The 25560-nt window shown below is 66.6% G+C and overlaps 3 protein-coding genes across 3 annotated transcripts; 1 reads left to right on the top strand and 2 right to left on the bottom strand.

Annotated features, from left to right (window-relative positions):
- Nucleotides 1-1521: 1521 nt before the first annotated feature.
- On the top strand, nt 1522-9891 carry NCAN (neurocan). Its single transcript, XM_059831952.1, has 14 exons — nt 1522-1594; nt 2656-3057; nt 3521-3695; nt 3783-3910; nt 4227-4520; nt 4825-5709; nt 5795-7006; nt 7562-7678; nt 7927-8040; nt 8281-8439; nt 8545-8627; nt 8714-8858; nt 9403-9585; nt 9701-9891. Exons 1-14 carry the CDS (start codon nt 1522-1524, stop codon nt 9889-9891), a joined length of 4161 nt encoding a protein of 1386 aa, XP_059687935.1.
- Nucleotides 9892-11728: 1837 nt separating this feature from the next.
- On the bottom strand, nt 11729-15266 carry HAPLN4 (hyaluronan and proteoglycan link protein 4). The gene is made up of 4 exons (XM_059831981.1): nt 15149-15266; nt 14446-14808; nt 13378-13680; nt 11729-12644 (listed from the first exon to the last, which is right to left on the bottom strand). Exons 1-4 carry the CDS (start codon nt 15264-15266, stop codon nt 12307-12309), a joined length of 1122 nt encoding a protein of 373 aa, XP_059687964.1. The 3' UTR covers nt 11729-12306.
- A 2788-nt stretch (nt 15267-18054) lies between these two features.
- Nucleotides 18055-23441, bottom strand: TM6SF2 (transmembrane 6 superfamily member 2). Its single transcript, XM_059831992.1, has 10 exons — nt 23350-23441; nt 20386-20492; nt 20176-20273; nt 19848-19951; nt 19614-19696; nt 19280-19404; nt 19049-19150; nt 18831-18923; nt 18632-18751; nt 18055-18261 (listed from the first exon to the last, which is right to left on the bottom strand). Exons 1-10 carry the CDS (start codon nt 23439-23441, stop codon nt 18055-18057), a joined length of 1131 nt encoding a protein of 376 aa, XP_059687975.1.
- Between the last annotated feature and the right edge of the window lie 2119 nt (nt 23442-25560).

Genomic DNA, 25560 nt, shown 5'->3' with positions numbered 1-25560 from the left:
GCTGCCAGGGCCGCGAGCCCGGGGGATTTCCTTCCCGGAGCATCTCCAAGTGGAGAAGGAGCCGCTGTTGGTGCCGTGGAGCAGCCCCGGGGCTGCTCTGGGGTTGTTCATCTCCCGGGGGGACGTGGCTGGGTGAAGGTGCAGTGAGCCGCAGCCTGCTCCCCGCTCCGCACCCCGGGAATTTCCCTCCGTGGCCGGAGTCAGGTCACCTCATCTTTTATCAGCAGCTGGGCTTGGAGGCAGAAAGCCCTGCGGAGCTGCTGCGGGAGGGAAGGGCCTGCAAATGCTTTTTTCTTTAGAAGAGATAAGATAAAACCCAATTTTGCACCCCCAAAAAGGCTCTTTTCCAGCACTGAACACGGGGGGTCTCCTTTTTTTCTCGCCATTTTGCTCTTTCTTTCTATTTTTGTCCCATAAAAGCAGAAGGGACAGAATGAGTAATCAAGGGCTGGAAAATGGAGCATCAGGGATGGGGGGAACCTGTGGGCTGAGCCGAAGCCTCGGCTCCGGGCAGCTGGGAGATGGATGGGGGGGGTCCTGGTGTACCCCCAAAGCTGGGTGCTCCCCTGCTCACTGTCCTCGCCGGGGGTCGGTGTCAGAGCCAAGGGACCCGCGTGGGGACCAGCAAACCCCACGCCGGATCTGCCAGCGCACGGGGGACCATGGGTCTGGTTTGAGCTTGCAGCCGCGTGGTGCTGAGCTCCAGCGTGGCCCCATTTGGGATTTGGGGGTGCTGGTTGCATCCCTGCTGCCTCTGCTTGGCCGGTTTGGCAGCACAGGGTGCCGGAGCCTGGTTAAAATCCCGAACAAAGCCTGAGCCGGGTGATGGTTGTGGTGGGAGCCGGGTGATGGTTGTGGTGGGAGCCGGGTGATGGTTGTGCCCGTGCCGGGTGGGCGATCTGCCGGACTTCCCTCCGAGCCCAGAGACCAAATGATTTAGAAAATACTAATTGTCGCTGCAGTCAAACAGATGGATGGGAGATTTTCGGCGAGTGACGGTGCCGGCTTTGTGCTCCGCACGCCGGCTCCGGCAGCCGGAAGCATCCACTGCATGTTAATGCTGGGGGCAGAGCGAGGGTCGGCTCCAGTGCCACCGGCTCTGCCGTGGCCGGGCTGGGGGGCTGCGGGACCCCCGGGTGTGCCTGCTGCCCCCACCACGGAGATGTGTGTCCCACCTCCAGAGGTGCAGCGGGTGGCTGGCGGGGTTGTCACTGTGGGTGGCACTGGTGGCAGGGGACACAGAGGGACACCGCGGCGGGGCGGCTGGGGGTTCGGTGGGTTGATGTGTGGCACCCCGTCCTCCATCCCGACCCCACACCGCCTTCGTGCCGAGAGTGAAATCAAACTCTCTCCAGGCTAATGGCATCTTGCTAAGTGGGGCTAATCCTGCTCTCCCCGCGGCTCCCGGGGGTTGGTGTCAGCGTGGCCCCGCGGTGATTTATGGCCCGCCGGCGTCGCCGAACAAGCAGGGAGCGGGCGAGCAGCGGCCCCCCACCCCCCCGCTCTCGTTGCAGGTCAAGGATGGTCCATGTGATGGGGGATGCCGGCTGCTGGCTCCTGCTCGGGCTCTCCCTCCTCCCCATCGCCGTCCTGGGTAAGTGCTGCCAGCGCTCCATAGCCGGGGCTAATTAGCCGATAATAAACTGGAAACAGCAGCAAATAATGAACTATCAGCCATAATAAATAGTGAGGGTGAATAATAACCACGGGAGGGCTCGGGCTGTGGCCCCCCATGCCTCCCTGCCCTGGGCTGTGGGGGATTAGTGAGGGAGAAGCCCCCCAGGCGACCATGGACACCCCCGTGCTGGGATCCCGGCACAGGCAAGACCTTAAATCCTTAATCCTGCTGGCAGCCCCCTCCCCGCCGCAGAGCTGAGCCCCCCCGGGGATTTGCCGTGTCTCTGAGCGGGAGAGCCCGTGTCCCCCCCATCCTGCATGGTGGGGGCATCACGGCATCATCCTGCTGCATGGGGAGGGGTCTGGGATCCCCCCGTGTGTCTCCCGGCGAGCAAAGGCCTTGGGGTGCCATGGAGGGTGGGGAGCTGGAGGGGGGGAAGGTGCCAGGCGGGGATTAGTGGCTGTCCCCGGTCCCCAGCCGGCTGGGCTCCGCGGGGAGCATCCCGCCGACCCTGCTGCGGGCAGGGAGAGTCGCGCCACAGGGGCTTCCGAGACTTGTGGGATTTGCGGTGGCGGAGCCGGGAGCCTGCACAGGCTGGGGCAGGATTAGTGCGGGAGGAGGAGGAGGTCACAATCGCTGCCACGCTTTATCCCAGCGTGGGGATGGCTTTCCCGCTGGTGCCACCAGTGATGAGTCCACCTCTGTGGGCAGGGACGGGGAGTACCGATATCCCCATGGGAGCGGTGTGGCACCCATGGGTGCCGAGCAGTGTCTACAGCCCGGCAGCACCCTGGGACTTGGCTGAGTCGGGGTTCAGCCCTGGAGAGGCAGATTTAATTGGCAAAGTTGGTCTGTAGCCACTAGACGAGGATGCTGCACATCATCCTGCTCCATGCTCTTCCTTGGGGGGTTCAGGGGTGCCCGGTACGGAGTCCCCAACCCCCTGCAATGCCCCCAGCTCTCCCCCACTACGAACAAGAGCCGTGCAGGAGCTCCCGCCGCCCGTCCCCGTGGTATCTGAGCGCCTCTCCCCGCAGGCTCCCAGGACGATGGGAAGGTGATCCACATCAATAGGGTGCAGCACCAGCCCGTACGTGTGGGGCTGGGGGAGCCCGTGGCCCTGCCCTGCCTCTTCCTGCTCCAGCCCTCCGCCTCGCTGGGGCCCAACGAGCCCCCCGACCCGCCCCGCGTCAAATGGAGCAAGGTGCGCTCGGCCACCGGCCAGAGGGAGGACGTCCCCATCCTGGTGGCCAAGGACAACGCGGTGAAGGTGGTGAAAGCCTACGAGGGGCGGGTGGCCCTGCCCGGCTACCCCCGCAACCGCTACAATGCCACGCTGCTGCTGCGCGCCGCCCGTGCCAGTGACGCGGGGCTGTACCGCTGCGAGGTGGTGGCCGGCATCGACGATGAGCAGGACCTGCTGCCCCTGGAGGTGACGGGTGAGCCGGGCGCTGCGCCGTGGGGCGGCATTGCCGGGAGAGCTGCGGGGGCATCGCGGGTACCGCAGCGGGTGGCATGGGTGCCTGCGTGGGTTGTGGACCCCGTGCAAGCTGTGCACCCTGTGTGGGCTGTGCACCCCATGGACTCCATGCACCCCGTGTGAGCCATGCACCCCATGCACCCTGCGCGCTCCATGCACCCCATGCAAGCCGTGCACCCCATGCAAGCCATGCACCCTGTGCAAGCTGTGCACCCTGTGTACCCCATGCAAGCCATGCACCCTGTGCAAGCCATGCATCCCAGGTACTTCATGCAGCCTGTGCGAGCTATGTGAGCCGGGCACCCTGGGCAAGCTGTGCACCCCATGCGAACCCTGCACCTTGTGCACTCCGTGTACCCCGTGCATGCTGTACAAGCCGTGCCAGCTCTGCACCCCAGCTCTGCCATGCGCTGCCCTTCCAGGTGTTGTCTTCCACTACCGCCCTGCGGGCGAGCGCTATGCACTGACCTTCGCTGCCGCCCGGCGCGCCTGCCTGGACAACTCGGCCGTCATCGCCTCACCCCAGCACCTCCAGGCCGCCTTCGAGGATGGCTATGACAACTGCGACGCGGGATGGCTGGCCGACCAGACCGTGCGGTAAGTGTGCGGCACGGGCTGCTGGCCGGGCACACCTTGCCGCGGGCAGCCGTGGAGCTAAGCACCCGCCGTGTCCCTCTTCCGCAGGTACCCCATCACGCTCTCCCGGCCTGGCTGCTACGGCGACCGCAACAGCCTCCCCGGTGTCCGCAGCTACGGCCGAAGGGAGCCCGGTGAAGAGTACGACGTCTACTGCTATGCCCGGGAGCTGCGAGGCAAGCGGTGTTGTGGTGGCTGGGTGTGTGCCGGGCCGGGAGGGCGAGTGCCCGGGGACATTGCTCCGGGGAGATGGCTGTGGCCGGGAACACAGGCATCTCCATGCATCTCTTGCCTGCCGCAGTTTGGCTGTGGGGATGGGTGCCGGTGCCGTGCCAGCGCTCGGTCTCACCCTTGGCACTGGTGCCGAGCGGCGCGGCATGGCTGTCGTGCTTGAGTCATGGAAACTTCCAAAAAACACCGCTTGGCTCCGAGCCGTCAGGACCATCACAGCTTTCCATCCCCGCATCCCCAACGGGCTCTGCTCTCTTGCAGGGACGGTGTTTTACGCCACGGTGCCGGGGCGGTTCACCTGGCAGGGGGCCCAGAGGCACTGCCGGAGCCGGGGGGCTTTGCTAGCCACCACGGGGCAGCTCTACCTGGCGTGGCGCGAGGGCCTGGACCAGTGCGACCCGGGCTGGCTGGCCGACGGCAGCGTCCGCTACCCCATCAGGCTTCCACGCAGGAAATGTGGCGGCGAGGCCTCGGGCGTCAGGACCCTCTACCAGTTCTCCAACCGCACCGGCTTCCCCCCCGCCGCCTCCAAATTTGACGCCTACTGCTATAAAGGTAAGGGGGACCGGCCACGATGCTGGCACCGCGTTCCCCCCAGGCCCGCCTCCAGCCCTGCCCCTTCTTCCCTTGGGAATTGGTGGGCATGGCCAGGAAAATTGCTGCAGATGAATATTTAATTGGGGAATTAATGAGATAAATGAGGAGAGCTGCGCTGGGAGGGAGCCCAGCTCCATGCATCACCCTGGCATGGTGCAAAGCTGAGGGATGTGGTGCCTGGCGCCGAGCCCTGGAGCAGGACGCGGGTCCCTACTTGTGCCCCGGGTGGCTGTCCTGCCCCTCGGTCCCGCTGCCGGCACAGCTGATGCTCGTGGTCTCACCGTAGTGCAAGTGGCCGTGGGGCAGAGGGAGCCGGAGAAGCCGGTGCCGCCCGTGCCCGACCCGCCGGGCAGCGACAATGTGCTGGTGGAGCACGGTGAGGACCTGGGCACGTCGGGGGATGCCCGGGACACCCTGCGTGACCGCTACAGCCTCCTGCCGCAGCCGGGGCCCGCGGGGCCGGGTGAGGACGAGGACGAGCAGTTGTGGCCGGCGAGCAGCAGCCCGGCGGCACAGCGCGGTGACCTCCCCAGGGCTGCACCATCGTGGGTACCAGCGGCTCGTGGCCTGGGGCTGGGTGATGGCACAACCCTGCCTCCCACCACGGCATCCTCGCCAGCATGGCCCCGCGAGGATGAAGCTCTCAACGTGGTGGACCAGGCACCAGTGAGCTTATGGCAGGATCTGGCCAGCACCAGCCCAGCACCGCTGACGCAAGAAGCCCCCGGCCCTGAGGAGCCGCCAGCCGCCCTCCTGCCGCAGTCCCAAAGCCCAGCCGGGGAGCATGTTACCAGCTCACCGCCGGCACCGCCTGGGCTGGGGACGGTCCCCGGCATGGCAGCGGAGACCCCCAGCACCCCACCAGCCAGCTCCCACACCCCGAGGCGGGGCAGCTACGCTGGGTTGAACGGGCGCTACTTCCAGCTGCAGCGGCAGAGCCGGGACCCCACGGTGGCGGCTGGGGACCCCACGGTGGCTGCGGACCCGGTGGGACCAGTCACCCAGGCCCCCGTCCTGGCCCTGGAGGTGAAGGGGGCTGCAGCCAACGCGGTGGAGACGTGGAGCATCCCCCATGCCAGCACTGAGAGCCTGCGGCAGGAGGGCACCTACTCACCCTCCAACGCGGTGGAGGAGGAGATTGGCCCCGGTAAGTGATGCCTGAAAGCGGCTGGGGGGGTCCTGGCGGGGACTGCGCCGGCTCGGGGACCCTACGGCTGTGCCATCTCTTGCAGAGCTGATGGCACCGGCCACCGCCCCGGTGGCCCCCTCGCCTCAGGCGCCTGCCCAGAGGGATTCACCATGGTGGAGCCGCCGCACGGCCCCCCACAATCCGGGGGGGCCCGCACAGACACCCCCTCTGCCATCCCCATCCCTGCCTGCCTCCACAGTTCCCCAGGATGCTCTCGGCCACTGGGACATCACCACGATCAGGGCTCAGCCCCGCATCCCTAGCGCCCGCGGGGACTCTCCCCGGCCACCCGCAGATGCCGCTGAGGACTTCTCCGGGGACACCCTCTCCCAGGAGGACGGCGGCGCAGTCCCGCTGCGGCCCCCACTGCCCCCAGCCCCGCTGGTGGCCAAGGGCCCCGAGATGGCCCCGCAGCCCAGCGGTGACGGCAATGGGGCCCCGGGTGATGGCTCGCTGGAGAGGCAGAGGAAAGCAGTGACCTTCTTCCACCCAGCTGGCCCCTCCATGGGGCACCCTGCCACCCCCGGCCCCACTGAGGTGGCTGCTCCCCAGCCCCGGGGAGGGCTGAGCCCCACGGCTCCCCATGGGCCGACGGAGCCGCTGGCTGAGCCGAGCCACGAACAGCCCTCCGGGTATGGGGATGCCGGGAAGGGCTCAGCTGAGCCGAGCGGTGAAGCAGCTGTGTCCCCCCCAGCGTGGGACGTCCCCTCGCCTTCACCTCCCCCTGCGGCCGGCGAGGTGACCCCGCGGGCCGGCACTGAGCGGCCGGTGGAGGCGGAGGCGCTGGAGCCGGCGGCCGAGGAGGGGTCCACGGGCTTTGCCTCCACAGCCCCACGGCCCACCAGCCACGCGGCACCGGAGCTGGGGGGAGCGGAGCATCTCCTCCTGCCCCACCCGGCCCCTCAGCAGCCCCCCGCCAGCCCCGGCCCCCCGGGCGACCGCGGCCACGAGGATGCACCAACAGCTCCCGGCAAGGAGGATGCCTCTGGGGAGGTGAAGAGGGGAGAGCCCCCTGCACCCCTTGGCTCGGCCACCCGCAGCCCCTGGCCTTCACCCACTGCCCCCCACCCATGGGAGCGGGAGGCGCCCGAGTCCCCGGGTGTGGGGCTGCTCTTTGAGCCCTCCATGGCGGCGGAGCTGGGGGGGCTGGGGGTGTCCCCACTGCTGGATGCCGACAGCGGGAGCGGCGAGGAGCCAGGGCTGGAGGAGCGGGAGCTGCTGGCCTGGGCGGGTGCCGACAACGCCAGCCGGCACGGTGAGCGCGGTGCTGCAGGGTCGGGGTGCTGTGGGCACCCGGAGCTGATGGGCAGAGGGAGAAACGGGCTGGGTGGCAGGGGGACTTCGAGGGTGACCCTCCCCAGGCTGGCACAGCATGGTGCTGACCCACGGGGTCGGTTTTAAGGCGGAGGTTTGGTGGGGTCTCTCCTTTTCCCCAAACCAATTTACTCACCGGGGAGTTGCCGCCAACCGTGGTGGGCTGGGAGCAGGTCCTGGGTTTTGCAAAGGGAGCCGAGCTATTAACGTGAGCTGGGAAAGCGTCCTCTTAAATATTTAATCATTGCAGTTGCTAATAATAATAGCTGGAGAGGCTGCTGCTGGCGGGGGACGCGCGGCACACGGAGCCCAACCGTGGCTGGCACAAAGTCAACAAATATATTTAAAGTGTAGAGGCACAGCCAGGCGGAAAAGGCACCGCGGTTAATGTGCGGCAGCGCCGGGGCAGGTCCAGGCCCTGCGTTCTGGTGGGGAGGAGCGGGTGCCGTGGTGTCCCCCCCCACCCCAGCTCATTGCACCCGCTCCCACCCCGCAGCGCTGGCTGACCCCTGCCAGAACAACCCCTGCCTGCACGGCGGGACCTGCCGCGCCAACGGCACCGTCTGTGGCTGCAGCTGCGTCCCGGGCTTCACCGGGGAGAACTGCGAGATCGGTGAGCAGCTGGAGCATCCCGCCATGCCGGGGCAGGATCCGGCTCTGCCCGCTTGTGCCTCCCCGGCACGGCATGGAGCAGTGGCCACGCTTGGAAGCGGGGAGGGGAATGGAGCTGCGGCTCCAAGTCCTGCTCGATCCCCCCATCCTCTGTCACCGCTGGCACCCGTGCTGGCAGAGGGGACGGTGGGCTGGGTGGGTGGTGGTGGGGGTCTCTGCACAGCCGCAGCTCCCGGCGTGTCCCCGCAGACATCGACGACTGCCTGTCCAGCCCCTGCCAGAACGGCGGCACCTGCATCGACGAGGTCAACTCCTTCGTCTGCCTCTGTCTGCCCAGCTACGGCGGCAGCCGCTGCGAGAAAGGTGGGGAGCACAGCCCCCCGTGTCCCCCCGGGTGTGCCACCATGGGGTGGGCGAGACCCCCATGGGGACACTGCCCAGCCCCTCTCCCTTTGGGGATGAGCGTGGGGAGCTGGGAAGGGGACGCAGGAGTCCTGTCCCCCACCACGATGTGGACCTGCTCCCTTCATCCCTCCTGGGATGCAGGAGCAGGTGGGGGGGCCAGACCCCCTCGCCGTCCCCACCGTCCCCGTCTCCCCGCAGACACGGAGGGCTGTGACCACAACTGGCACAAGTTCCAAGGACACTGCTACCGCTACTTCGCCCGCCGGCGCTCCTGGGAGGACGCGGAGCGGGACTGCCGCCGCCGCGCCGGCCACCTCACCAGCATCCACTCGCAGGAGGAGCACGGCTTCATCAACGGTGCGGGGTGGGGGGCTAACACCCTGTCCCGCAGCTCTCCAAGCATCGGCACCCCTGGGTGCTCTTCGCCTTCACCGTGCAAGCCGTGGGTGCCTCTCTCCGTAGGCTTCGGGCACGAGAACACCTGGATCGGGCTCAATGACAGGATCGTGGAGCAGGACTTCCAGTGGACCGACAACACCGGCTTGGTGAGACCCTTGAGGTGGCTCCTCCTGGGGCGCAGGGAGGGGGGCTCAGGGTGCGGGGGCTCTCACCCTCTCTCGCGTCCCACCAGCAATACGAGAACTGGCGAGAGAACCAACCCGACAACTTCTTTGCGGGCGGCGAGGACTGCGTGGTGCTGGTGTCCCACGAGATCGGCAAGTGGAACGACGTGCCCTGCAACTACAACCTGCCCTACATCTGCAAGAAAGGCACAGGTACTGCCTGCCCCGGCGTCCCCATCCCGCAGCCCCCGGCGTCCCCATCCCGCAGCCCCCGGCGTCCCCATCCCGCAGCCCCCTGGCACCTCCTCATCCTCAGGAGACCTCTCCCAGCCCCTCGTCCAGGAAAACTCGAGCAGTTCCCCTTAATCTCCATTTTTTTCCTTTTTTTTTTCCCCCCCCCCCACAGTCAATTCTTCCCTCTCCACTTTAATTTGTTTAATTTGCCACCATTAAAACTATTAAGTTCTCATTCCGTATCTTGAAAGTTGTATCAACCTCCAGCTGCTCGCGGCGAGCCGGAGGAGCGCGCCGCCCTCGCCCACCCGCCGCGTGTTAACGATGCGCTCGCCCCGCTAAGGCCATTAATTAACGAAGTAAATCCTGGGGAACACCTCACTGCCAACCTGTCCGAGGAGCCCCTATGTAAAGCCATCCACCACCGCTCCGGCTGGCGGAGAGAACCGGTGGCATTGGCGGGGTGTCCCCTTGTCCCCTCCCGGTGCCGGTGGGGTGACGGGGGTCTGTCCCCCCACCCCAGTGCTGTGCGGGCCCCCGCCGGAGGTGGCAAATGCCTTCACCGTGGGGAAGAAGAAGGAGAAGTACAGCATCCACTCCAGCGTGCGCTACCAGTGCGAGGAGGGCTTCACCCAGCGCCACGTGCCCACCGTCAAGTGCCACAGCACCGGCAAGTGGGACCGGCCCAAAATCCTCTGCACAAAACGTTAGTGGGGACGGGGGGGTCCCGGGGGGGGTGTGTGTGTGTCAAGGCACCGGCTCCCTCCCGGAGCCGTGGTTGCTGACCCCCCCGGGTCCCCTCCCTTGCCCCCGTTAGCCAGGCGGTCGCACCGAGCGCGGCGTCACCACCGCCACCGTCACAGCCACCCCCACCACCAGCACCACCACCACAAACCCCGCAAGGAGCGGCGAAAACACCGCAAGCACCTCCGGCTGGACTGGATGGAGGAGGGCCACTACTTCTAGAGCCGGGGGACGAGGAAGCACAAGGGTCCCCGACGGGATGTGGTGACGTTTCCCTCCCCCCTCCCACCCCCCCCCTCTTTTATAACCCCCCTTGGCTTTAGCTCCTAGGATGCCCGGCCCCGTAGGGAATAGGATCCGGAGGGGGCGGCTGCGTGTGCGTCCCCAGCCCTCCCTGCATGCCCCACGCTCAGCCCCCCCGCCCCGGGGTCGAGCCCCCAGCCCTGCCCGGGGACCCCCCATCCCTGCGTGGGGGCTGTTCCCCGGCCGGGCTCTGGCCCCCTCCCCAAAGGGGGGGATTAATCCACCAGTCCCCTCCATCTCCCACCTCGGCCGTCATGTCTCACTGGCTCAGGGTGGCTGCGGTTTTTTAGCAGCCCCCCCCCATCTTCCCGTCCCTGTGGCCGCCGTGGGGACCCTGCCCGGCGTGGTGGGGGGAACACGATGCCGCTGGGGCCGGCGTCCCGCTCTGCCGCCTGGTTTGGGGGTTGATTTTTATTTTCCCTTTCCGTTCGTCGTCGGGTCCCCGTTGGAGTTGGCGTGTGTGTGTGTACGGCGCTTTCTGATCTCTGCTGTTTGCGACGTGACTGCCGTGTCCCGAGCCCCCTCCCCATCCGTCCCCCCCCTCCACCCCGTGCCATTTCTGACTCTGCCTTTCTGTACTGCTGGACATTTTAATAAATTTTTTTAACAGTTGAGTGGCCCCGACCCTGCGCTTTCCTGGGGGCAGGGGGGGTGCAGGGACCCCAGGGACGGTCCCTCCGCCGCCCTTGCCTTGCCTTGGCCGGGGACTGCCTCGCCGGCGCTCTCCATCTGCCTCCTTTCACTGCCACTAAATTAATTTTAAGCAAACCTAATCCTTCTCCTCGGGCTCGTTGTGCCAGCCCCGCCGCCTGCTCGCGGCGCGAGCCGAGAGCTCATGAATCACGCCGGCGCTGGCTGCCACGTGCGCCGCCGGCGGTGAGCATGGCCACGGCTTTCCCTGCCGGCCCCCATAAGAGGCGGAGATGCTGATGAATTTATCAGGGTGCTGCCTGTGTTAACCGTGGGTCCAGGGGCTACGGCCCCCACGCCGGCTGCCATCCATCAGCGTGTGATGGCCACCACCCGGGGCTCCGGTGGCCCCTGGCACCCGCCGTCTCCTTTCCCCACCCGGGGGTCGCGGCGGCTGGGGGTATCACCTCCCAGCTGCTCTTTACTTTCATCGGCACTGGAAGTCAGTGAAGGCGATGGATGGGCTGCGCTCAGCTGCACTGGGCATGGAGGGAGCCCTGAGCCCCCTCCAGCATGGGGGACCTCGGGGTCCCCACCCCTGCCCTGCCATCCCTGCGGTGGCTCCCGGTTGCTGCCAGCACCGCGATGCACCGAGGCGGCTCTGCTGATGCTGCTCCCTTGGATCCGGCCCCGATAAATCCGAGGGGATGCTGTTGCGATGTCGCAGCTGGGATGCTCTGAACGTGCCCAGCTCCGGCTGGGGGCTTTGAATTCAGAGAATATAAGAGCTGCGAGGGGAGCAGTGCTGCGGCACAGGGCGGCCCAGGTCCCCTTGCACCCGAGATGCCCCTCAACGGCGGCACCGGTAAAGGAGACACGAGAGCCCGGCTCAGCTCTCAAAAGCGGCCGAAGCTTTTATTTCATCTACGTCCAGCTTGCAAGCGCCAGGGCCGCGGAAAGCCTCGAGCCGGTGCTCGGCCAGGCGGGCGCAGGGGACGGTGCCCACCCAGCACCTCCCCGCTGCCGCCATCGGCCGCTCCTGCACGAAGCCAAGCGCTAAGGAGCTGCCGCAGCCCCGGGCTCGTGGCGTGTGGCACTCGGCTCGCCCAGCAGTGGCCCCGTGGGGTGGCCAGTGGTGAGCGGGTGCTGGAGGGGCAGCGGGTGCCCCCCCAGGCTGCCCTCGTTGCACGAAGCCAAGCCCAGTGCCCCCAGTCCTTGCCCAGTGCCAAGATGGGATTTTGGGGACTGGGGGGAGCCTGTGGCACGTCAGCCCCCCCCTGCAGAGACCTGCCGGTCCCGTGATGCCGTGGCATCTCCTGGGGGCTTCAGTGCTGCGTGGCCCCAGGGACGGGGCGGTGCGGGGGACCCTGGGCATGAGGACGAGGACATCAGGGGCTGAAGCCTGCTTTGCTCCGGCTGGGCCTTTAGCACATGCAATATGCTGATTGATAAGCAAGAACTGCAATGAGCTGGGGAGCCGGCCCTGGATCTGCGCGCAGGCTCCTGGCTGGGCTACTGAAGTCGCTCCCCTCCCGCTGCCTCAGTTTCCCCAAGCATCACCGGGCTTTGCCCGCAGCCTGCGATGCAGCAGCCGCACCGGCGTCGCACGGGCACCTCTTTCCCAGTCCAACGCAGGGGCTGCCCGCAGCTCCCCGCGCCACCGCATCCCAGGAGGCAGCGATGCCGGGGAGCCCAGCACACGGAGGGCGTCCCCGGCCAAGTCTGGGGGTGCTCCTGGTGACCATGAGCCTCACACACGATTTGGGTGCCCCCCAGCCAGCTCCTTCTCCGGGGCAGCCTCGCCAGCCTTTTTGAAGCAATAAACCCCAAAAAGCTTGTACTTCTTGTCCGGGAAGCCCAGGTTGCGCACGCCGGGCTCCTGGCCCCCGCAGCGTGCCCGGGGGTTGACGATGGGGTAGCGGATGCTGCCGTCCTCCAGCCAGCCGGCCTCGCAGCGGTCCAGCAGCTGGATCTTCCAGGCGGCGTAGAGCTGGCCCACCTTGGCCACGGCCGCCCCGTTGTTCTTGCAGGCCTGCACCGCCTCGGCGTAGCTCAGCTTGCGGTACGTCTTCAAGAAGTAGACTTTGCCTGGAGAGGGGGGGGACACGGACACGACAAAGCGGGGGCTGTGAGGGACGGGGGACCCGGCTGCAGCATCCTGCATCCAGCGTGGCACCAGCACCCGGTGGGGTGGGATGGGGCAGGGAGGGGGCTGAGTGGTACAAGTCCCATGCCCCCCCCCAACACATTTTTGGGGGGGCCGGAGGAGGGAAGCAGCCAGGTGGGCTCTGGGGAGCCACCACCACAGCGCGGGCAGATTTATGGGGGCTGCACAGCGGCGGCCGGTGATGGCTCCTCGTGGCGATTACACCTGCTATTTATCCTGCCTGCCACCATTAAATAAACATCGGCAGAGCCCCCCCCGCACGGCCCTGCCAGCCGGGAGGAATTTACACAGCCCGGGAGCCCTCCCGGATCCCATCTGTCTTGTGTGGCCCCGGCCTCATCCATCACCTGGACCGTTGGCTGCTGCAATTACCTCCGTCCCCTGCTCCTGCCTGGGGGAGATGGGTCTGACTAAAACCGGGGGTGCCCCAGCCCCAAAGGTGATGGGGCCGGATCCTGGTCCTTGCTGGGGGTCCCCAGCACCGAACCCCCTCTTGATGTGCCAGGGAGCCCAGGGAAGGGACACACAGCCGCATCCTGCTCTCACCCAGGGCCAAGCATCTTCCTGGACCATCATGGGAACGCCCCCAACCCTGCCCAGCCAAAACAGGGAGCTGGGTGCTCTGTGCCTCAGTTTCCCCACCACCACCATTACCGTTGAGGTTGGAGGTGAAGCAGAAAGCGTCGTAGTGCTCGCTCTCCTTGTGCCGGTAGCCGTAGTTGCGTACCCCCACCGGCGTGTCCTTGCGGCCGCACTCCTCCCGCGGCCGGGAGATGGGGTACTGCACCGAGCCGTCCTCCAGCCAGCCGGCGTTGCACCAGTCCATGCCCTCCAGCCAGGCCTGGTGCAGCTGGTCGTGCGAGGCCAGGATGCCGTCCTGCTCCAGGCACGCCTGCTGCGCCTCGTGGAAGTTCAGGCTGTAGCGACCCAGGCGCGGGTGGTAGGGGAAGATCACGCCTGGGGGGATGGAGAGGAGGGCTGGGGCGTAGGGGGGTCTCCCCCACCTTATTTTGTAGCTGCACCCAACAAACGGGGTCATCGGCGTAAGGCACCGGGAGCCGGTGGGGAACAGGGACTGCTGCGGGCTGGGAGACCCGGCTGCAAAGCCCAGCGAAGATGAGCTGCCATCGTCTCTGCTCGGGGAGTTTGGGTGCTCCAGGCTTTGCTCAGTAACCCCAAAGCCCCCCCACCCTGCGACCGCAGGGACCCCTGCGACACCCCTGGACTGCAGGAGCTGCTGCTCTGGGACCCGGGGACATCGGCGGTGCCCGCGCGGGGTCCAGCCAAGCCGCGGCGTACCCAGAGCAAGCCCGCACCAGCCGGAGCAGTGCTGCTGTGCCTCCCGAGCCCCCAAAAAGGGGGTTCCCCCTTTCCCGGCATCTCCAGCTGCAGCAGCCCATCCCGGCAGGCTTGGAGCCGCACACGGCACCAACACCGCTGCCACGTCCGGGTCTCCCCCGGTGCTTTACGAGGCCGTGCCGCTATCTATCTCTGGCGTTTATTAGCTGCCAGCATGTAAACCTGGAGCAACAATAAAAGCCGGTAACAGAGGCAATAAACCACGGCACACGCCAGGAAAAACAACCGGCCGTAAAGCAGGACCGAGCCCAGCTCGAGGACGCAGCACCAGGAACCGTGTCCTGGCCATCCCACATAGGACGCGGGGACACCCGGGGTCCTCCCTGTCCCTGTCCCTCCTCCCCGGCGTAGCCACACCGCTACCTTCGAGGTCCAGCTTGACCATGCCAGTGTCATCCTCGAGCTCGTTGGTGACCTCGCACTCGTAGCGGCCGTAGTCTTGCAGGGTGACGTTGCGGATGATGAGCGAGGCGTCGCCGAAGCCATCCTCCTGCAGAGCCGTCCGGCCGCGGTAGCTGCCGAACGCCCGCCGCGCCTTCCCCAGCGCCACGAAGACGTCCACGAAGGCCATCGGCTCCGTCACCTTGGTCCACTTGAGGCGGATCTCGGCCGGGTCGTGGGCGGACACATCGTAGTGGTAGCGGCAGGGCAGGATGATGGTGCCGCCCCGGTGCGTCACCACCTTCCCCGGGGCCGTTTGCACCACCACGGCCCCGCTGTCACCCTCTGCAAGGGACACCGAGCTCAGGGGCTCCCTGTCCTCACGCCTGCCCCTGCCTCCATCCCAGGCAGCACCAGCACACGGGCAGGACCCATGGCGGGGACAAGGCACACTGAGCGTGTGGGGCAGGGGAGGGGACCACCTTTGGGGGGAATTTCCCTCCTTTGGGGGCTTTGCAAGCCCCGAGGAGGGTTGGGCAGCTCCTGGCCAGGGCAGGGGGGACACGATGGATGCCCCAGAGACCCTCATCATGCCTTAATGGCTGACGGCTGCAGGATGGTTCCCCCCATCCCATCCTGGGGGGCCCAGCCCAGTTCCCCGCTGCGGACCCCCGGCCCCGCTCACCCATAACATGGACCACCTTCTTCCGTCCCCGGGCGCTGAGCAGCGTGTCAGAGGCGAGGACGCTGGCGAGGAGCAGCAGAGCTGCCGGGCCGGCAGCCCAGGGGCCTCGGGGACGCATCTGGGGGGAGAGCAGAGCCCCTCAGCACCCGCTGGCCCCCCAGGGAGGAGAGCGGCGGAGGGGAGGGCTGCGAGCAAACCCACACTCTGCCTGACCCCCGGCTTCGGCAGCCCCCCGGCAGCGGTGCTGGTCCCCAACCCGCACCCCATGGGGGCTGTACCGGCCGGGGGAAGGAGATGCCGTCACCCACCGATACCCCTCGTGGGGAAGCCCCCCACCCCATCTCCCACCTCACCCACCCCAAGCAGAGAGGGGTGACCGGCAGCGCTGGGTCACTCGTTGCCTCCCCCCACCGAGCACCCCAGGCCTGCAGGGACCCCCGCGCCCCCCGGCCTGCGCCGGCGCTGAACTCCGCTTCACCCGCTCCGTTACAGCCGGGATGAATATTTCATGGCAGACGCGCCGGGCCGGATCTCGTGAGTTATTTATGGCAGCGCTGGCACATCTGGAAACTGAACTGATGGGGCGGGAGTGGGCTGTGGCTGCCGGAGCCCCCCGGAGCCCCCCGGCTGCATCCCCCCTTCCCTGGGGACAGCCGGGGGAAACGTGTACCGGACCCCCCCTGCTCCCCGGGGGGCTGCGATCCCCCCGCGCACTGTGGGCTGCGGCCTGAACCCCGAGTCCTCGGGGGGTCCCAGCACGGGCAGAGCGAGTATGTGCCCCCCCCGTGGGAATGAGCCTCCCCCGTGGGGCTGCGGGAGCCAGGGCTTGGCTGGGGGGCAGGGGGAGCGGGGCAGCCCCCCGGGGGTCCCGGGGCCCGATCCTGGGGCAGGGGGAGCGGGGCAGCCCCCCCGGGGGTCCCGGGGCCCGATCCTGGGGCAGGGGGAGCGGGGCAGCCCCCCCGGGGGTCCCGGGGCCCGATCCTGGGGCAGGGGGAGCGGGGCAGCCCCCCCGGGGGTCCCGGGGCCCGATCCTGGGGCAGGGGGAGCGGGGCAGCCCCCCCGGGGGTCCCGGGGCCCGATCCTGGGGCAGGGGGAGCGGGGCAGCCCCGGCTCTCCCCCGCCGGCGGCCGCGGGGCCGGTGCGGTGTTGCAGTGCGGGACACTGCGGCGGCAGCCCCGGGGCTGCGGGACGCCGGTGCCCGGGATCGGGCAGCGCAGCGCGGGGGGAACCGGCCCGGCCGCCGCCGCCGCCCCGCCGGGAGCAGCCCCCGCCCGGGGTGTCGGTACCGGGGGTCCCGTCCCGGCTCCCCCCGCACTCACCGTGTCTCCGCGGGTGCCGGCCCGCGGGATGGGCCCGGCCGCAGGAGCGCTCCGGTGCCGCCGGTGCTGCCGGTGCGGCTCCGCGCAAGGGGCGGCACCGGGAGCTCGGCCCGGCCCTGCCCCGGCTACCGGCGCTGCGCAGGGCCGCCGGCTCGCCAAGGTCACCGGCCCGCCCGGCCCCGGCCCCGGGCCCCCGGTGCCCCCGGTCCTGCCCGGGCTGCGGGCGGGGAACCCGCGGGGCGACAGGAGTTTTGCCGGGTCAATGCCCCCCCGAGCCACCGCCGGCACCCCCACCCGTGCGCACCCCCACCCGTGTGCGCACCCCCACCCGTGCGCACCCCACCCGTGAGCACCCCACCCGTGCGCACCCCCACCCGTGTGCGCACCCCCACCCGTGCGCACCCCCACCCGTGAGCACCCCACCCGTGCGCATCCCCCACCCGTGCGCACCCCCCACCCGTGAGCACCCCACCCGTGCGCATCCCCCACCCGTGCGCACCCCCCACCCGTGTGCGCACCCCACCCGTGAGCACCCCACCCGTGCGCACCCCCGCCCGTGCGCACCCCCCCACCCGTGTGCGCACCCCCACCTGTGCGCACCCCCACCCGTGTGCGCACCCCCACCCGTGCGCACCCCCGCCCGTGAGCACCCCCACCCGTGCGTACCCCACACCCGTGTGCACACCCCACCCGTGAGCACCCCCACCTGTGTGCGCACCCCCCACCCGTGCGCACCCCACCCGTGAGCACCCCACCCGTGCGCACCCCCACCCGTGTGCGCACCCCCACCCGTGCGCACCCCACCCGTGAGCACCCCACCCGTGCGCACCCCCCCACCCGTGCGCACCCCACCTGTGCGCACCCCCACCCGTGCGCGCACCCCCACCCGTGCGCACCCCACCCGTGCGCACCCCACCCGTGAGCACCCCGCCCGTGAGCACCCCGCCCGTGCGCACCCCCACCCGTGTGCACACCCCCCCCCCGCATGCCTCCCCCCCCGCTCGCACACCCATGCCCACCCGTGGGCCCCCCTGGCACACGCAGGGGCACCCCTTCCCCGGCTCCCCCCTCCCAGCCCGAGGCTGCGCTGCAGCGGGGGCCCCCCCAGCCCCCCCAGCTCCTCCCGGCCCCGGCCCGGGCCCAGGGTGGGAACCAGTGGGGCACCGGCGGATGACGTGGGGGGCCGGTGCGGGGCTTCAGCCGCTGGCACGGGGGTGACGTCCCCGGTGGGAGCGTGGACGCGGGTTCAGAAGCTGTACCCTCACTCCTTTATTTTGTAAACAGTGTTTTCTTGGCACAGTCCCCGCTTCTGCGTCCTCCCGGTGTGGCCGCGAGCACCGGGGTGGCACAGGGCCCCCACGGCCTCTGGGGACCCACGAGACCCCCCGAGCCTGGGCAAGGGCAGGGCCGCGGTGATGCCCCCGCAGAGCGCCCGGGGTCCCCCGCAGCGTCAGGGGACACGGGTGGGGGACCGGAGCATCCCTGGGGACACCCCTGCCAGCCAGGTCCCACCGCAGGCAGCTCCGGCTGCTCTTGCAGTGGGGAGAGGGGCGACGGGCAGGAGCCCCCCGGGGTGGGCAGGACGGGTCACTGGTGCTTCTTGCCCCCGTGCAGGCTGGCCGGAGTGGCGGGCAGGAAGAAGGCAGGGCGGCGCAGGCAGCGGTAGGCCAGGAGCTGGGGGCCCAGCGCGTAGAGGACGTTGGTGAGGAGGAAGGTCCACCAGACATCTTCGGGGGTCTGGTAGGGGAAGGGCGTGCGGGCGTGCAGCGAGGAGCCCAGGTGGGAGAACTGAGCCTGGGGGGACACAGGGCAGGGGTGGCACGGGGCGGGGGGCCGGCAGCAGCGGGTGCAGCCCAGCCGGCACCAAAGGGTGTTTCGCAGGAGCGCACCCAGCGCGTCCTATCTATAGACCTGCGGGTTCGCTCCAGCCTATTTCTGTCAAACTAATCCCCGGCTCCGTTAAGATCCATCGAGGCCAAAGTAATTATCGGGCAGCGGCGGTGGGAGCTGCTCCACATGCAGCCGCGGGTGCGGATCTGTCCCCCCAGACTCAGCCCCGGCGCCCCGCTTGCTTCCTCCCGGCTGGGACCGAAACCCAGCGCGGGGGTCCCGCTGTCCTTCCCCCTCCCCGCAGCCGGGGCAAGGACGATGGGGCAGCCCTCACCTGCGCCACGGCGCCGGCAAACACCAGGCTCCAGTCGGGCAGCCAGGAGCAGCCGGGCAGCACCAGCCCGTAGATGCAGAGGCAGAAGAAGGGGAGGACGTAGAACATGTAGATCAGCATCTGGAGGGGGGGACATGGAGAGGGTCACCCCATCCCCGGCAGCACGGGGGGGCTGCAGCCCCACCTCAGCCCCACTCACCTGCACTTTGGGGTAGGCGACGGGGTCGCGCAGGTATGGCTCGTGCTGGTAGATGTACTCGAAGCAGGAATCGGCAGGACAGTCCAAGACCACCTGGGGATGCGGAGAGCAGGGGGGAGGTGGGCGCGGGGCCGATGCACCCACCCCGGGACCCCCACATCCCCTCCCGGACCCCCACGGCCCTCTCCGGGACCCCCACGAGGGGACCCAGCACTCACCATCCCCCTGAAGAAGGTGAACGCGGCAGTGAGGAGCAGCAGCAGGACCAGCCCCGCGTCCTGGGGCCGCTGGTACAGGCGCTTGCGTTGCTCCTCTGCAACCTGGGCGAGGGAAAACGTCGTATTTTCGGCTCTGCACCCTGTGGTGCAGCCCCGGGAGGGGGAGAAGGCTGACGGCTCCCGGTGCAGCCCCCCACAGAGCCCCTGCCCCAGCTCCGGCCCCCAGCTCACCTTCTCGGGGCTGAGGCATGGCGGGGCCTTGGGCTGCTGGAAGAGCTTCACCCCAGCCCAGATGGGGATGAGGATGTAGGGCAGGTTGAGGAGGAAGGCAGGGCTGAGGTCGGAGCTGTATTTCCCTGGAGAAGGAGAGTACGGGGTAGGCACGGCGGAGTGCCCGGCGCCCGGTATCGATACCTGCCGCTTGCACCCAGGTCAGCACCTTCCTCCTCTGCCCGTGGGGCAAGTGCCTGGGATCAAACCCACCAGAGAGACGGGGGGGTGGAGGCAGCCTGGAGGGATCAGCAAGGGCTGGACGTGGAGTCGAGACCCCTCCGCACCCCCGTACCTATCAGGTTCCCAAGCATGAAGACGACGATGCTCATCATCAGAGAGCCCAGCCAGAAGAGACCCAGGTTCCTGTAGCTCTTTCTGCAGAGACATCGGGATCAGACACCCCTGCCAGGCTCGCAGCTCCCCTCCCCACAAAATTCGGGACGCTCCCACCCCCATGAGCCCCTCCGAGCTCCTGCTCGGTGAAGGCGCCGCACGGCCACGGGAGCCACCTTGCCTCCCCGCTCACCTCTGACTGATGGCCGCGATCATGGCGAGGTAGAGTCCGTAGTGGATGATGCCATCCCAGTAACAGATCATGATGCCGTGCGCCGTGCGCAGGTAGGGCTCGCCCTGCCCGTTCGGAAGATAGCGGATCATATGGGGTGGGGGCAGGCGCCTTCCCACACCCCCTCCCCAAAGGGGCCCTGCGGGAGCCGGGGCTGCTCCCTGCGTGGTCCCGCTGCGGCAGGAGCAGCTTCGGGAGCGGGAGCAGCATCCGTGCTTGACCCGGGTGCATGGGGCTGCTTGGTGCACGGCTGGGGTGTGCGGGAGCCCGAGGTGGGGTGAGGTGGTACCTCTCTGACGTAGACCTCCATGAAGCCCGAAATGTAGCCATCCTCCTCCAGCGAGATGATCAAGTCGATGACGGAGGTGAAGGAGAACACCACAAACACTGCGGGAGAGCGAGCCAGCTCTGAGTGGGTCCCACGGCTCTCCCCAAACCCCAAACCTCCGCTCCCTGCCCCAGCACGGGGTCAGTCCCTACACCCTGGGGGGAGACTCACCGCAGAAAAGGGGGTCCTGGAAGTGGCTCCCTCCACTTACGAAGAAGATGATGGAGAAGAGGCCGGCGAGCACCAGCACTCCCGTCAGCATCAGCACCAGCGGGCTGCTGCGGAAGAGGGGGACGGGTTCAAGCAACCGGGCACAGCCGGGGGGGGGTGAAACCCCGTTTCCCCCGGTCCAGGTGAAACACCCTTTGCCTCCACTGATTTTGAGAGGTCTCCGCTGAAGCAGGATCAGACCCCGCACCCCCGGCACAGCCGGGGTCCCATGGTGGCACAGGGTGCTGCGCGTCCTTTGGGGGGGGGAAACGGCTCCTCCAGGGTCTGAAATAACCCCGGGGAGGCGAAGCTGGGAGGAAGGCTGGGTCTGACACCCAGGCACGGATGGGGAAAGGGCTGCCTCGCCAAGGCTCCTGCGCCAGGGCTGGGGACAAGCCCCAGCGTGGCAAACCCTCTCCCTCTCCAGGCTGTGGTGATGGGCCACTGTTGAAAGAGACCGGGGAAACTGATTATAAAGCAAACTGGCAATGAGGAGCCAGATACTGAAAACGTGTCCTAAGAGAGTGAAAAAGTTGTAGGGAAATCTATCCCGAGCTCACTGCATCCCCTGCAAGAAGCACTTGCATCAGCTGGAAGAGCTACAGCTCTGGTCTAGCCAACGCTTCAGCTACGAAACATGGGAAACATTAGGGTATTTTTCACTCAAGCCTTTAACCCTGTTACCAAAGAAAAAGAAAAGGCAAAGTCGTGGCTGGCTGGCTGCACAGACAGCGGCGTTAATGGCTTTTCCTGGAGAAACACCCAATTACCAGCCCGAGCGCTCCTCGGCGCAGCACGGCGGACGTGCCGACCAGGGACGAAAGGTCAGCCGTCCCCCTGCCCCGGGGACACCCGGCTGAGAACAGCTCAGGTCTCATTTAGAGGAGGCTGCGGCAACACCCGGCTCGTGTTTGTCTTGCACAGGCGGAATTGCTCTTCCAGGGACAGGGACCGGGACAGGGAGAGGGACAGTGGCCGGGGAGCGCAGGAGCCTGTGCCCAGGGACAGGACGGGCGTCACAGCAGCGCTGAGCGAGGCTGAGCTTGTCCTCACCGCGTGCCCTAAGCATCCAAACCAACACAGATGCTCTTGAAAAAACCTCAAAACTATCAAATAATGGAAGTGTCACTGCCTAAGTGCATTATTACTAGTGTATAACTAATTACCACACAACTAATTACTCCCGCGGAATGATTAATTCAAAATTCAAGTACGAATGCTGCAGTGCAGTAGCACAGCGCCGGGCTCCTCCGGTCACCGTAAGAGGTGACCGTATGTGTGATGGGGCTCGAGACACACCAACACGTGCCGGCACCGGGGCCACCCTACACACGTACCAGCACCTCGGGGTGCTGCGCTCAGGGCACCCTCTTCACCCTGAGGGGCTTCGAGGCCACCGTCGCTCATCCTGCAGTGGGGACTAATGAAGAAACAGGGGACGCACCCCCTTCCACACCTCTCTGCAGCGCCTGGGCAGGAGGATAATATTGTTCCGGGCTTCAGTTTTGGGGGCAGGCTGGAGGGTCACTGCTCCCCACAGCTACAGATGGTTTTCACCCGGTGCCGCGTTGCGCAGGATCGCTGCGGATTTCATAGCGATGGATCCCGGAGATCCGGGCTGCACCAGTGCGGTGCCGCGTGGGACGGAAGGGAAAAAGGAGACGGAAAAGATGGGAATGAAAATTGGGAGATCTTTAGGTAAAACTTATCAGGTGGCCAGGAAAGCCCCGGCTCTGCGATTAAGAGAAGTTTGGCTAAAAGCCCTCCTGCTGGTAAAGCAAAAGCAGAAATTAACTATAAAAAGAAATGTATAACGAATGGGGAAAGGAGGGTGAAGGGGCCTGGCAGGAATGAAAGCGTAGAAAGAGCAGGAAGGTGGTTAAAGAACACCAGCGGAAAACCCACAGCGGGCAGGTCCTGGGGCGTGAGACTGGAAGTAAGAGAAAAGTGACCAGCCAGAGCGTGGGTTTACGTAGAAGAGCGATAAAGCACGGAGGGAAGTGGGGGGCTCTGGCCGGCTCACCAGGGAGCTGGGCCTGGCTGGCGGCCGGCACCGAATCCCCCGAGGCGAGGGTGCCGGCCGGCCGGGGACGTGCTGAGCAGCCAGACCGCGGCTGAGTTGGGGCATCGCGGCGGAGTCACTCGGCAGGAAAACCGAAAGCGGAATTGTTATCAGGCGGCGTGACAGTGGTGATGACGAGGCCGGCGCGGAGGGGTGGCATCAGCCACGCTGGGACACGCCAGCGGCTGAGTTGCCAGGGGCACTGCTCTGGGAGGGGGAGATGGGGCTTGGAGGGGTCCCCGGCGCCCAGGGAGGCACGGCCGTGTATGGCGGGGACACCCAGTGTCGGGGGTCCTGTCCCCCTGGCCCGGGGGGCCGCACTGGGGCTGGGCGGCTGGAGAAGATGCTCATAAATCAGGGAGGCGCCGAGCACCCTAATCCCCGGGGGATTTGGGCCGTCGGCGAGCCCCGTTACGCTCTGCGCTGTGCAACGAGCCTGAGCAGCCCTGCTGCGCATCTGTTCCCTGATAACGGGATTTAAAAGTCATAAAGGCAGCCATGAACCACGTCGGCAAAGCCGCAGCAGCCTTTCCACGGGCTCAGCCAGGGCAGGAGCACCTGGACCGAGCCCCCTGCCCTGGGCTGGCCCGCACCGTGCCCCCCAGCCCCAGGAGGGACCCAGCACCCTGCCCTGGACACCGCTCCCCCCTCCCCGGGTCCGGATGGGACCCAGCGGCACATCCTGGGTGGGATGGCTCCCACCACCCTTGGACAGAGCCTTGTCCTGTGTCAGTCTGGATGCTCCCGCCCGGTCCCAGCCTGGACCCAGCATCCAGGACCAGCAGAGGACAGGACCCAGCATCCTGCCCTGAGCCGGATCGCAGCATCCCGGACCCAGAGCTTTGTCCCAGGCCCACACTCACTCTGCCAGGGCGGTCGCGCCGTTGATGCCGAAGGCCACGGGGATGGCGAGCAGGGAAGGGGTAAGCACGCCCGGGGCGGCGGGGAGCTGCATCCCCGGCCGCCGAAGCCGACGGAGCCCGCGGACTTCGGCCCCGCTGCCGGTGAACAGGCAGCGCCCTTAAAGCGCCAGAGCCGCCCGGGCTCCCCGGGGGGAGGAAGGCCAAGGGGTCCCAGGGGGGGAGCAGGCAGCAGCCGAACACGCGTGTCTCTGTACGAGGGTTGGTGCCAGTCTCTGCGCTCGAGGGCTGCCTGGGGAAAGGCCGCTAAGGGCTGTGGGGGAAGGATAAAACCACTCCAGAAGAGGCTTTGAAAGCTCCAATTTTTTCCAATTCATTCTAGAAACCTTAAGTACTTACAAGAGCCAAGAGGACACACCTCTTCAGATCTGTAAGAGATAGAGAGAAGGAGCGAAGCACATGAAAGCCAACACTTCATCCCTGCCTTTAATAATGAAATGAACCCAGCAGAGCAGGAGTTTCAAGGTCTCTGCACCCAGCTGGGAGTCCAGCGTTCTCCTGACCTCCTCCTCTCATGCTCCCTGCTCAAAACACGAGCGTTTACCTCCCCACCAGCCCGGGGAGAGACCTGGCTCAGCGGTCCAGAACTTAGAAACTTCCCCCAAGGCGGCCACTCAACCTTTCCCCCTCCTCAGAAAGCCTCCACAAACGCGCCGCTGTGTCACGTCACTCTTTTGCCCTCTTGCTTCAGAGTCCGGGGGCTGAATCGGCCGCCCTGCACTTTGCCCTGGGCTTGTTCTGCATTCCTCCGTGCGGGAGGAATGCCGAACGCACCCTGTGCACCTCGTCAGTATGGAGGTCCCCTGGGCTTGTTCTGCATTCCTCCGTGCGGGAGGAATGCCGAACGCACCCTGTGCACCTCGTCAGTATGGAGGTCACAAGCAGGCTCGTCACTGACGAGGAAAGGCTCGTTAGGCAGTGCTCGTTCAGCCTACGGCCAAGGGAGCGCACCCGAGAGCAAGGGGGGTTCAGTCTCCAGGGCTCAGTAGTGAGATTGGGCTTTGCGGCTGAGAAACTACCCACCTGCCCTGCTTGTACAGGGAGATGTATGAAAAGCAGCGTAACACCCTGTGAAAGAAAAAAGGGGGGTGAAACCAGGTAATTGGGGGTGACTTGAAGCAATAACCTTCAGGTCTGCCTGAACACCGAACCCTCTACAAGCGTCGCTTCAGCCTCCCAGCTCTTGCAACAGCCACTCGGGGCACACAAGCCCCAGCCCCTTTGCCTCTCCCCAGGTGGGTGATTCCACAGTGCCCCCCCCGCCCCGCTCACCACGGGTGCTCCTGCTCAGTCGCACGTTGGGTTAAAACACCAGCCTGGCAGCTGACATGGCGCTCGCACGGCGGGCACCAGGAATTTACTCTTTGATCTAGCAGAGTCCAACTTTGGTGACCTTCCGAGCATGCCGCAGCAGCCGCGCGTTTGATTCAGTTTCTGAAGACTAAACCCCCACTTTGTAGCTGACAACAGCAAGGAGGAGGACGGCGCAAAGTGGCTCGTTGGGTTTCTGCAGAACTGACCCCTGCCTGCTGCTCCCAGCGGCAGGGCACGGGGAATCGTGCGTGACTACGACGACGTGAGAAAAACCAGAGCAGAGCAAAGCACTTACTGATGAACACAGTTATCAAGAGAAGTGGCTCAGGAAGAGCAAGGCTGCTGTGTTGAAATAAAGGAATAAAACAAGTTTTGCCAACACAACATCAATGAAGTACACGGGGATTGCTGTAGCATCACATTAGCTTTAAAGACCCGATCAGCAATAGCAGCAAGCCTGCCCACTCACCCTGCCTTTAAGGCCATGCTGTGAGCAGGTGCTGAAAGGATGTCATACTACGCATGTTTAGAATAAAAAGAGACTCTGAAAATGCCTCCGCTCTCCAGCAGCCTCCCTGCAAGCCCCTACTTCTACAGAAAACCCGGCAGCGCAACAGCAGCCCAGCGCCAGCCCCGTGGTGCTCCAGTCTCTGGTAATTCAGAACAACCAGCTCAGCAGCTCTGGCTTGTGCCAGCCAGGAACCAAGACCCAGCGGCACTGCCACGAAGAGGGAGAAAGTCCTAACTCACCAGGAAAGCGCAGTTGTCACAGTGACCTTAATCACTGGAGCAGAAGCTTGGCCCTGCTGAAAGACCTGCCAGCTTTCTTATCTTTATTTC

The sequence above is a fragment of the Gavia stellata genome, chromosome 32 (assembly GCF_030936135.1).
Source record: "Gavia stellata isolate bGavSte3 chromosome 32, bGavSte3.hap2, whole genome shotgun sequence".
Taxonomy (NCBI): Eukaryota; Metazoa; Chordata; class Aves; order Gaviiformes; family Gaviidae; genus Gavia; species Gavia stellata.
The sequence above is the reverse complement of the archived record's forward strand: the minus strand, read 5'-3'. Positions and strand labels throughout refer to the sequence as shown.

What these genes read in the sequence shown, in the direction of transcription:
- NCAN (XM_059831952.1), top strand. Translation starts at nt 1,522, where the DNA reads ATGGTCCATGTGATGGGGGATGCCGGCTGCTGGCTCCTGCTCGGGCTC. An exon ending in CTATGCCCGGGAGCTGCGAG is followed by an intron (nt 3,911 to 4,226) that starts GCAAGCGGTGTT and finishes GCTCTCTTGCAG; the next exon opens with GGACGGTGTTTTACGCCACG. An exon ending in CGGCAGCCGCTGCGAGAAAG is followed by an intron (nt 8,041 to 8,280) that starts GTGGGGAGCACA and finishes GTCTCCCCGCAG; the next exon opens with ACACGGAGGGCTGTGACCAC.
- HAPLN4 (XM_059831981.1), bottom strand. Translation starts at nt 15,266, where the DNA reads ATGCGTCCCCGAGGCCCCTGGGCTGCCGGCCCGGCAGCTCTGCTGCTC. An exon ending in GAAGGTGGTCCATGTTATGG is followed by an intron (nt 14,809 to 15,148) that starts GTGAGCGGGGCC and finishes TGTCCCTTGCAG; the next exon opens with AGGGTGACAGCGGGGCCGTG. An exon ending in GGTCAAGCTGGACCTCGAAG is followed by an intron (nt 13,681 to 14,445) that starts GTAGCGGTGTGG and finishes CCATCCCCCCAG; the next exon opens with GCGTGATCTTCCCCTACCAC.
- TM6SF2 (XM_059831992.1), bottom strand. Translation starts at nt 23,441, where the DNA reads ATGCAGCTCCCCGCCGCCCCGGGCGTGCTTACCCCTTCCCTGCTCGCC. An exon ending in CATGCTTGGGAACCTGATAG is followed by an intron (nt 19,405 to 19,613) that starts GTACGGGGGTGC and finishes CTCCTTCTCCAG; the next exon opens with GGAAATACAGCTCCGACCTC. An exon ending in TTGCCGGCGCCGTGGCGCAG is followed by an intron (nt 18,262 to 18,631) that starts GTGAGGGCTGCC and finishes GTGTCCCCCCAG; the next exon opens with GCTCAGTTCTCCCACCTGGG.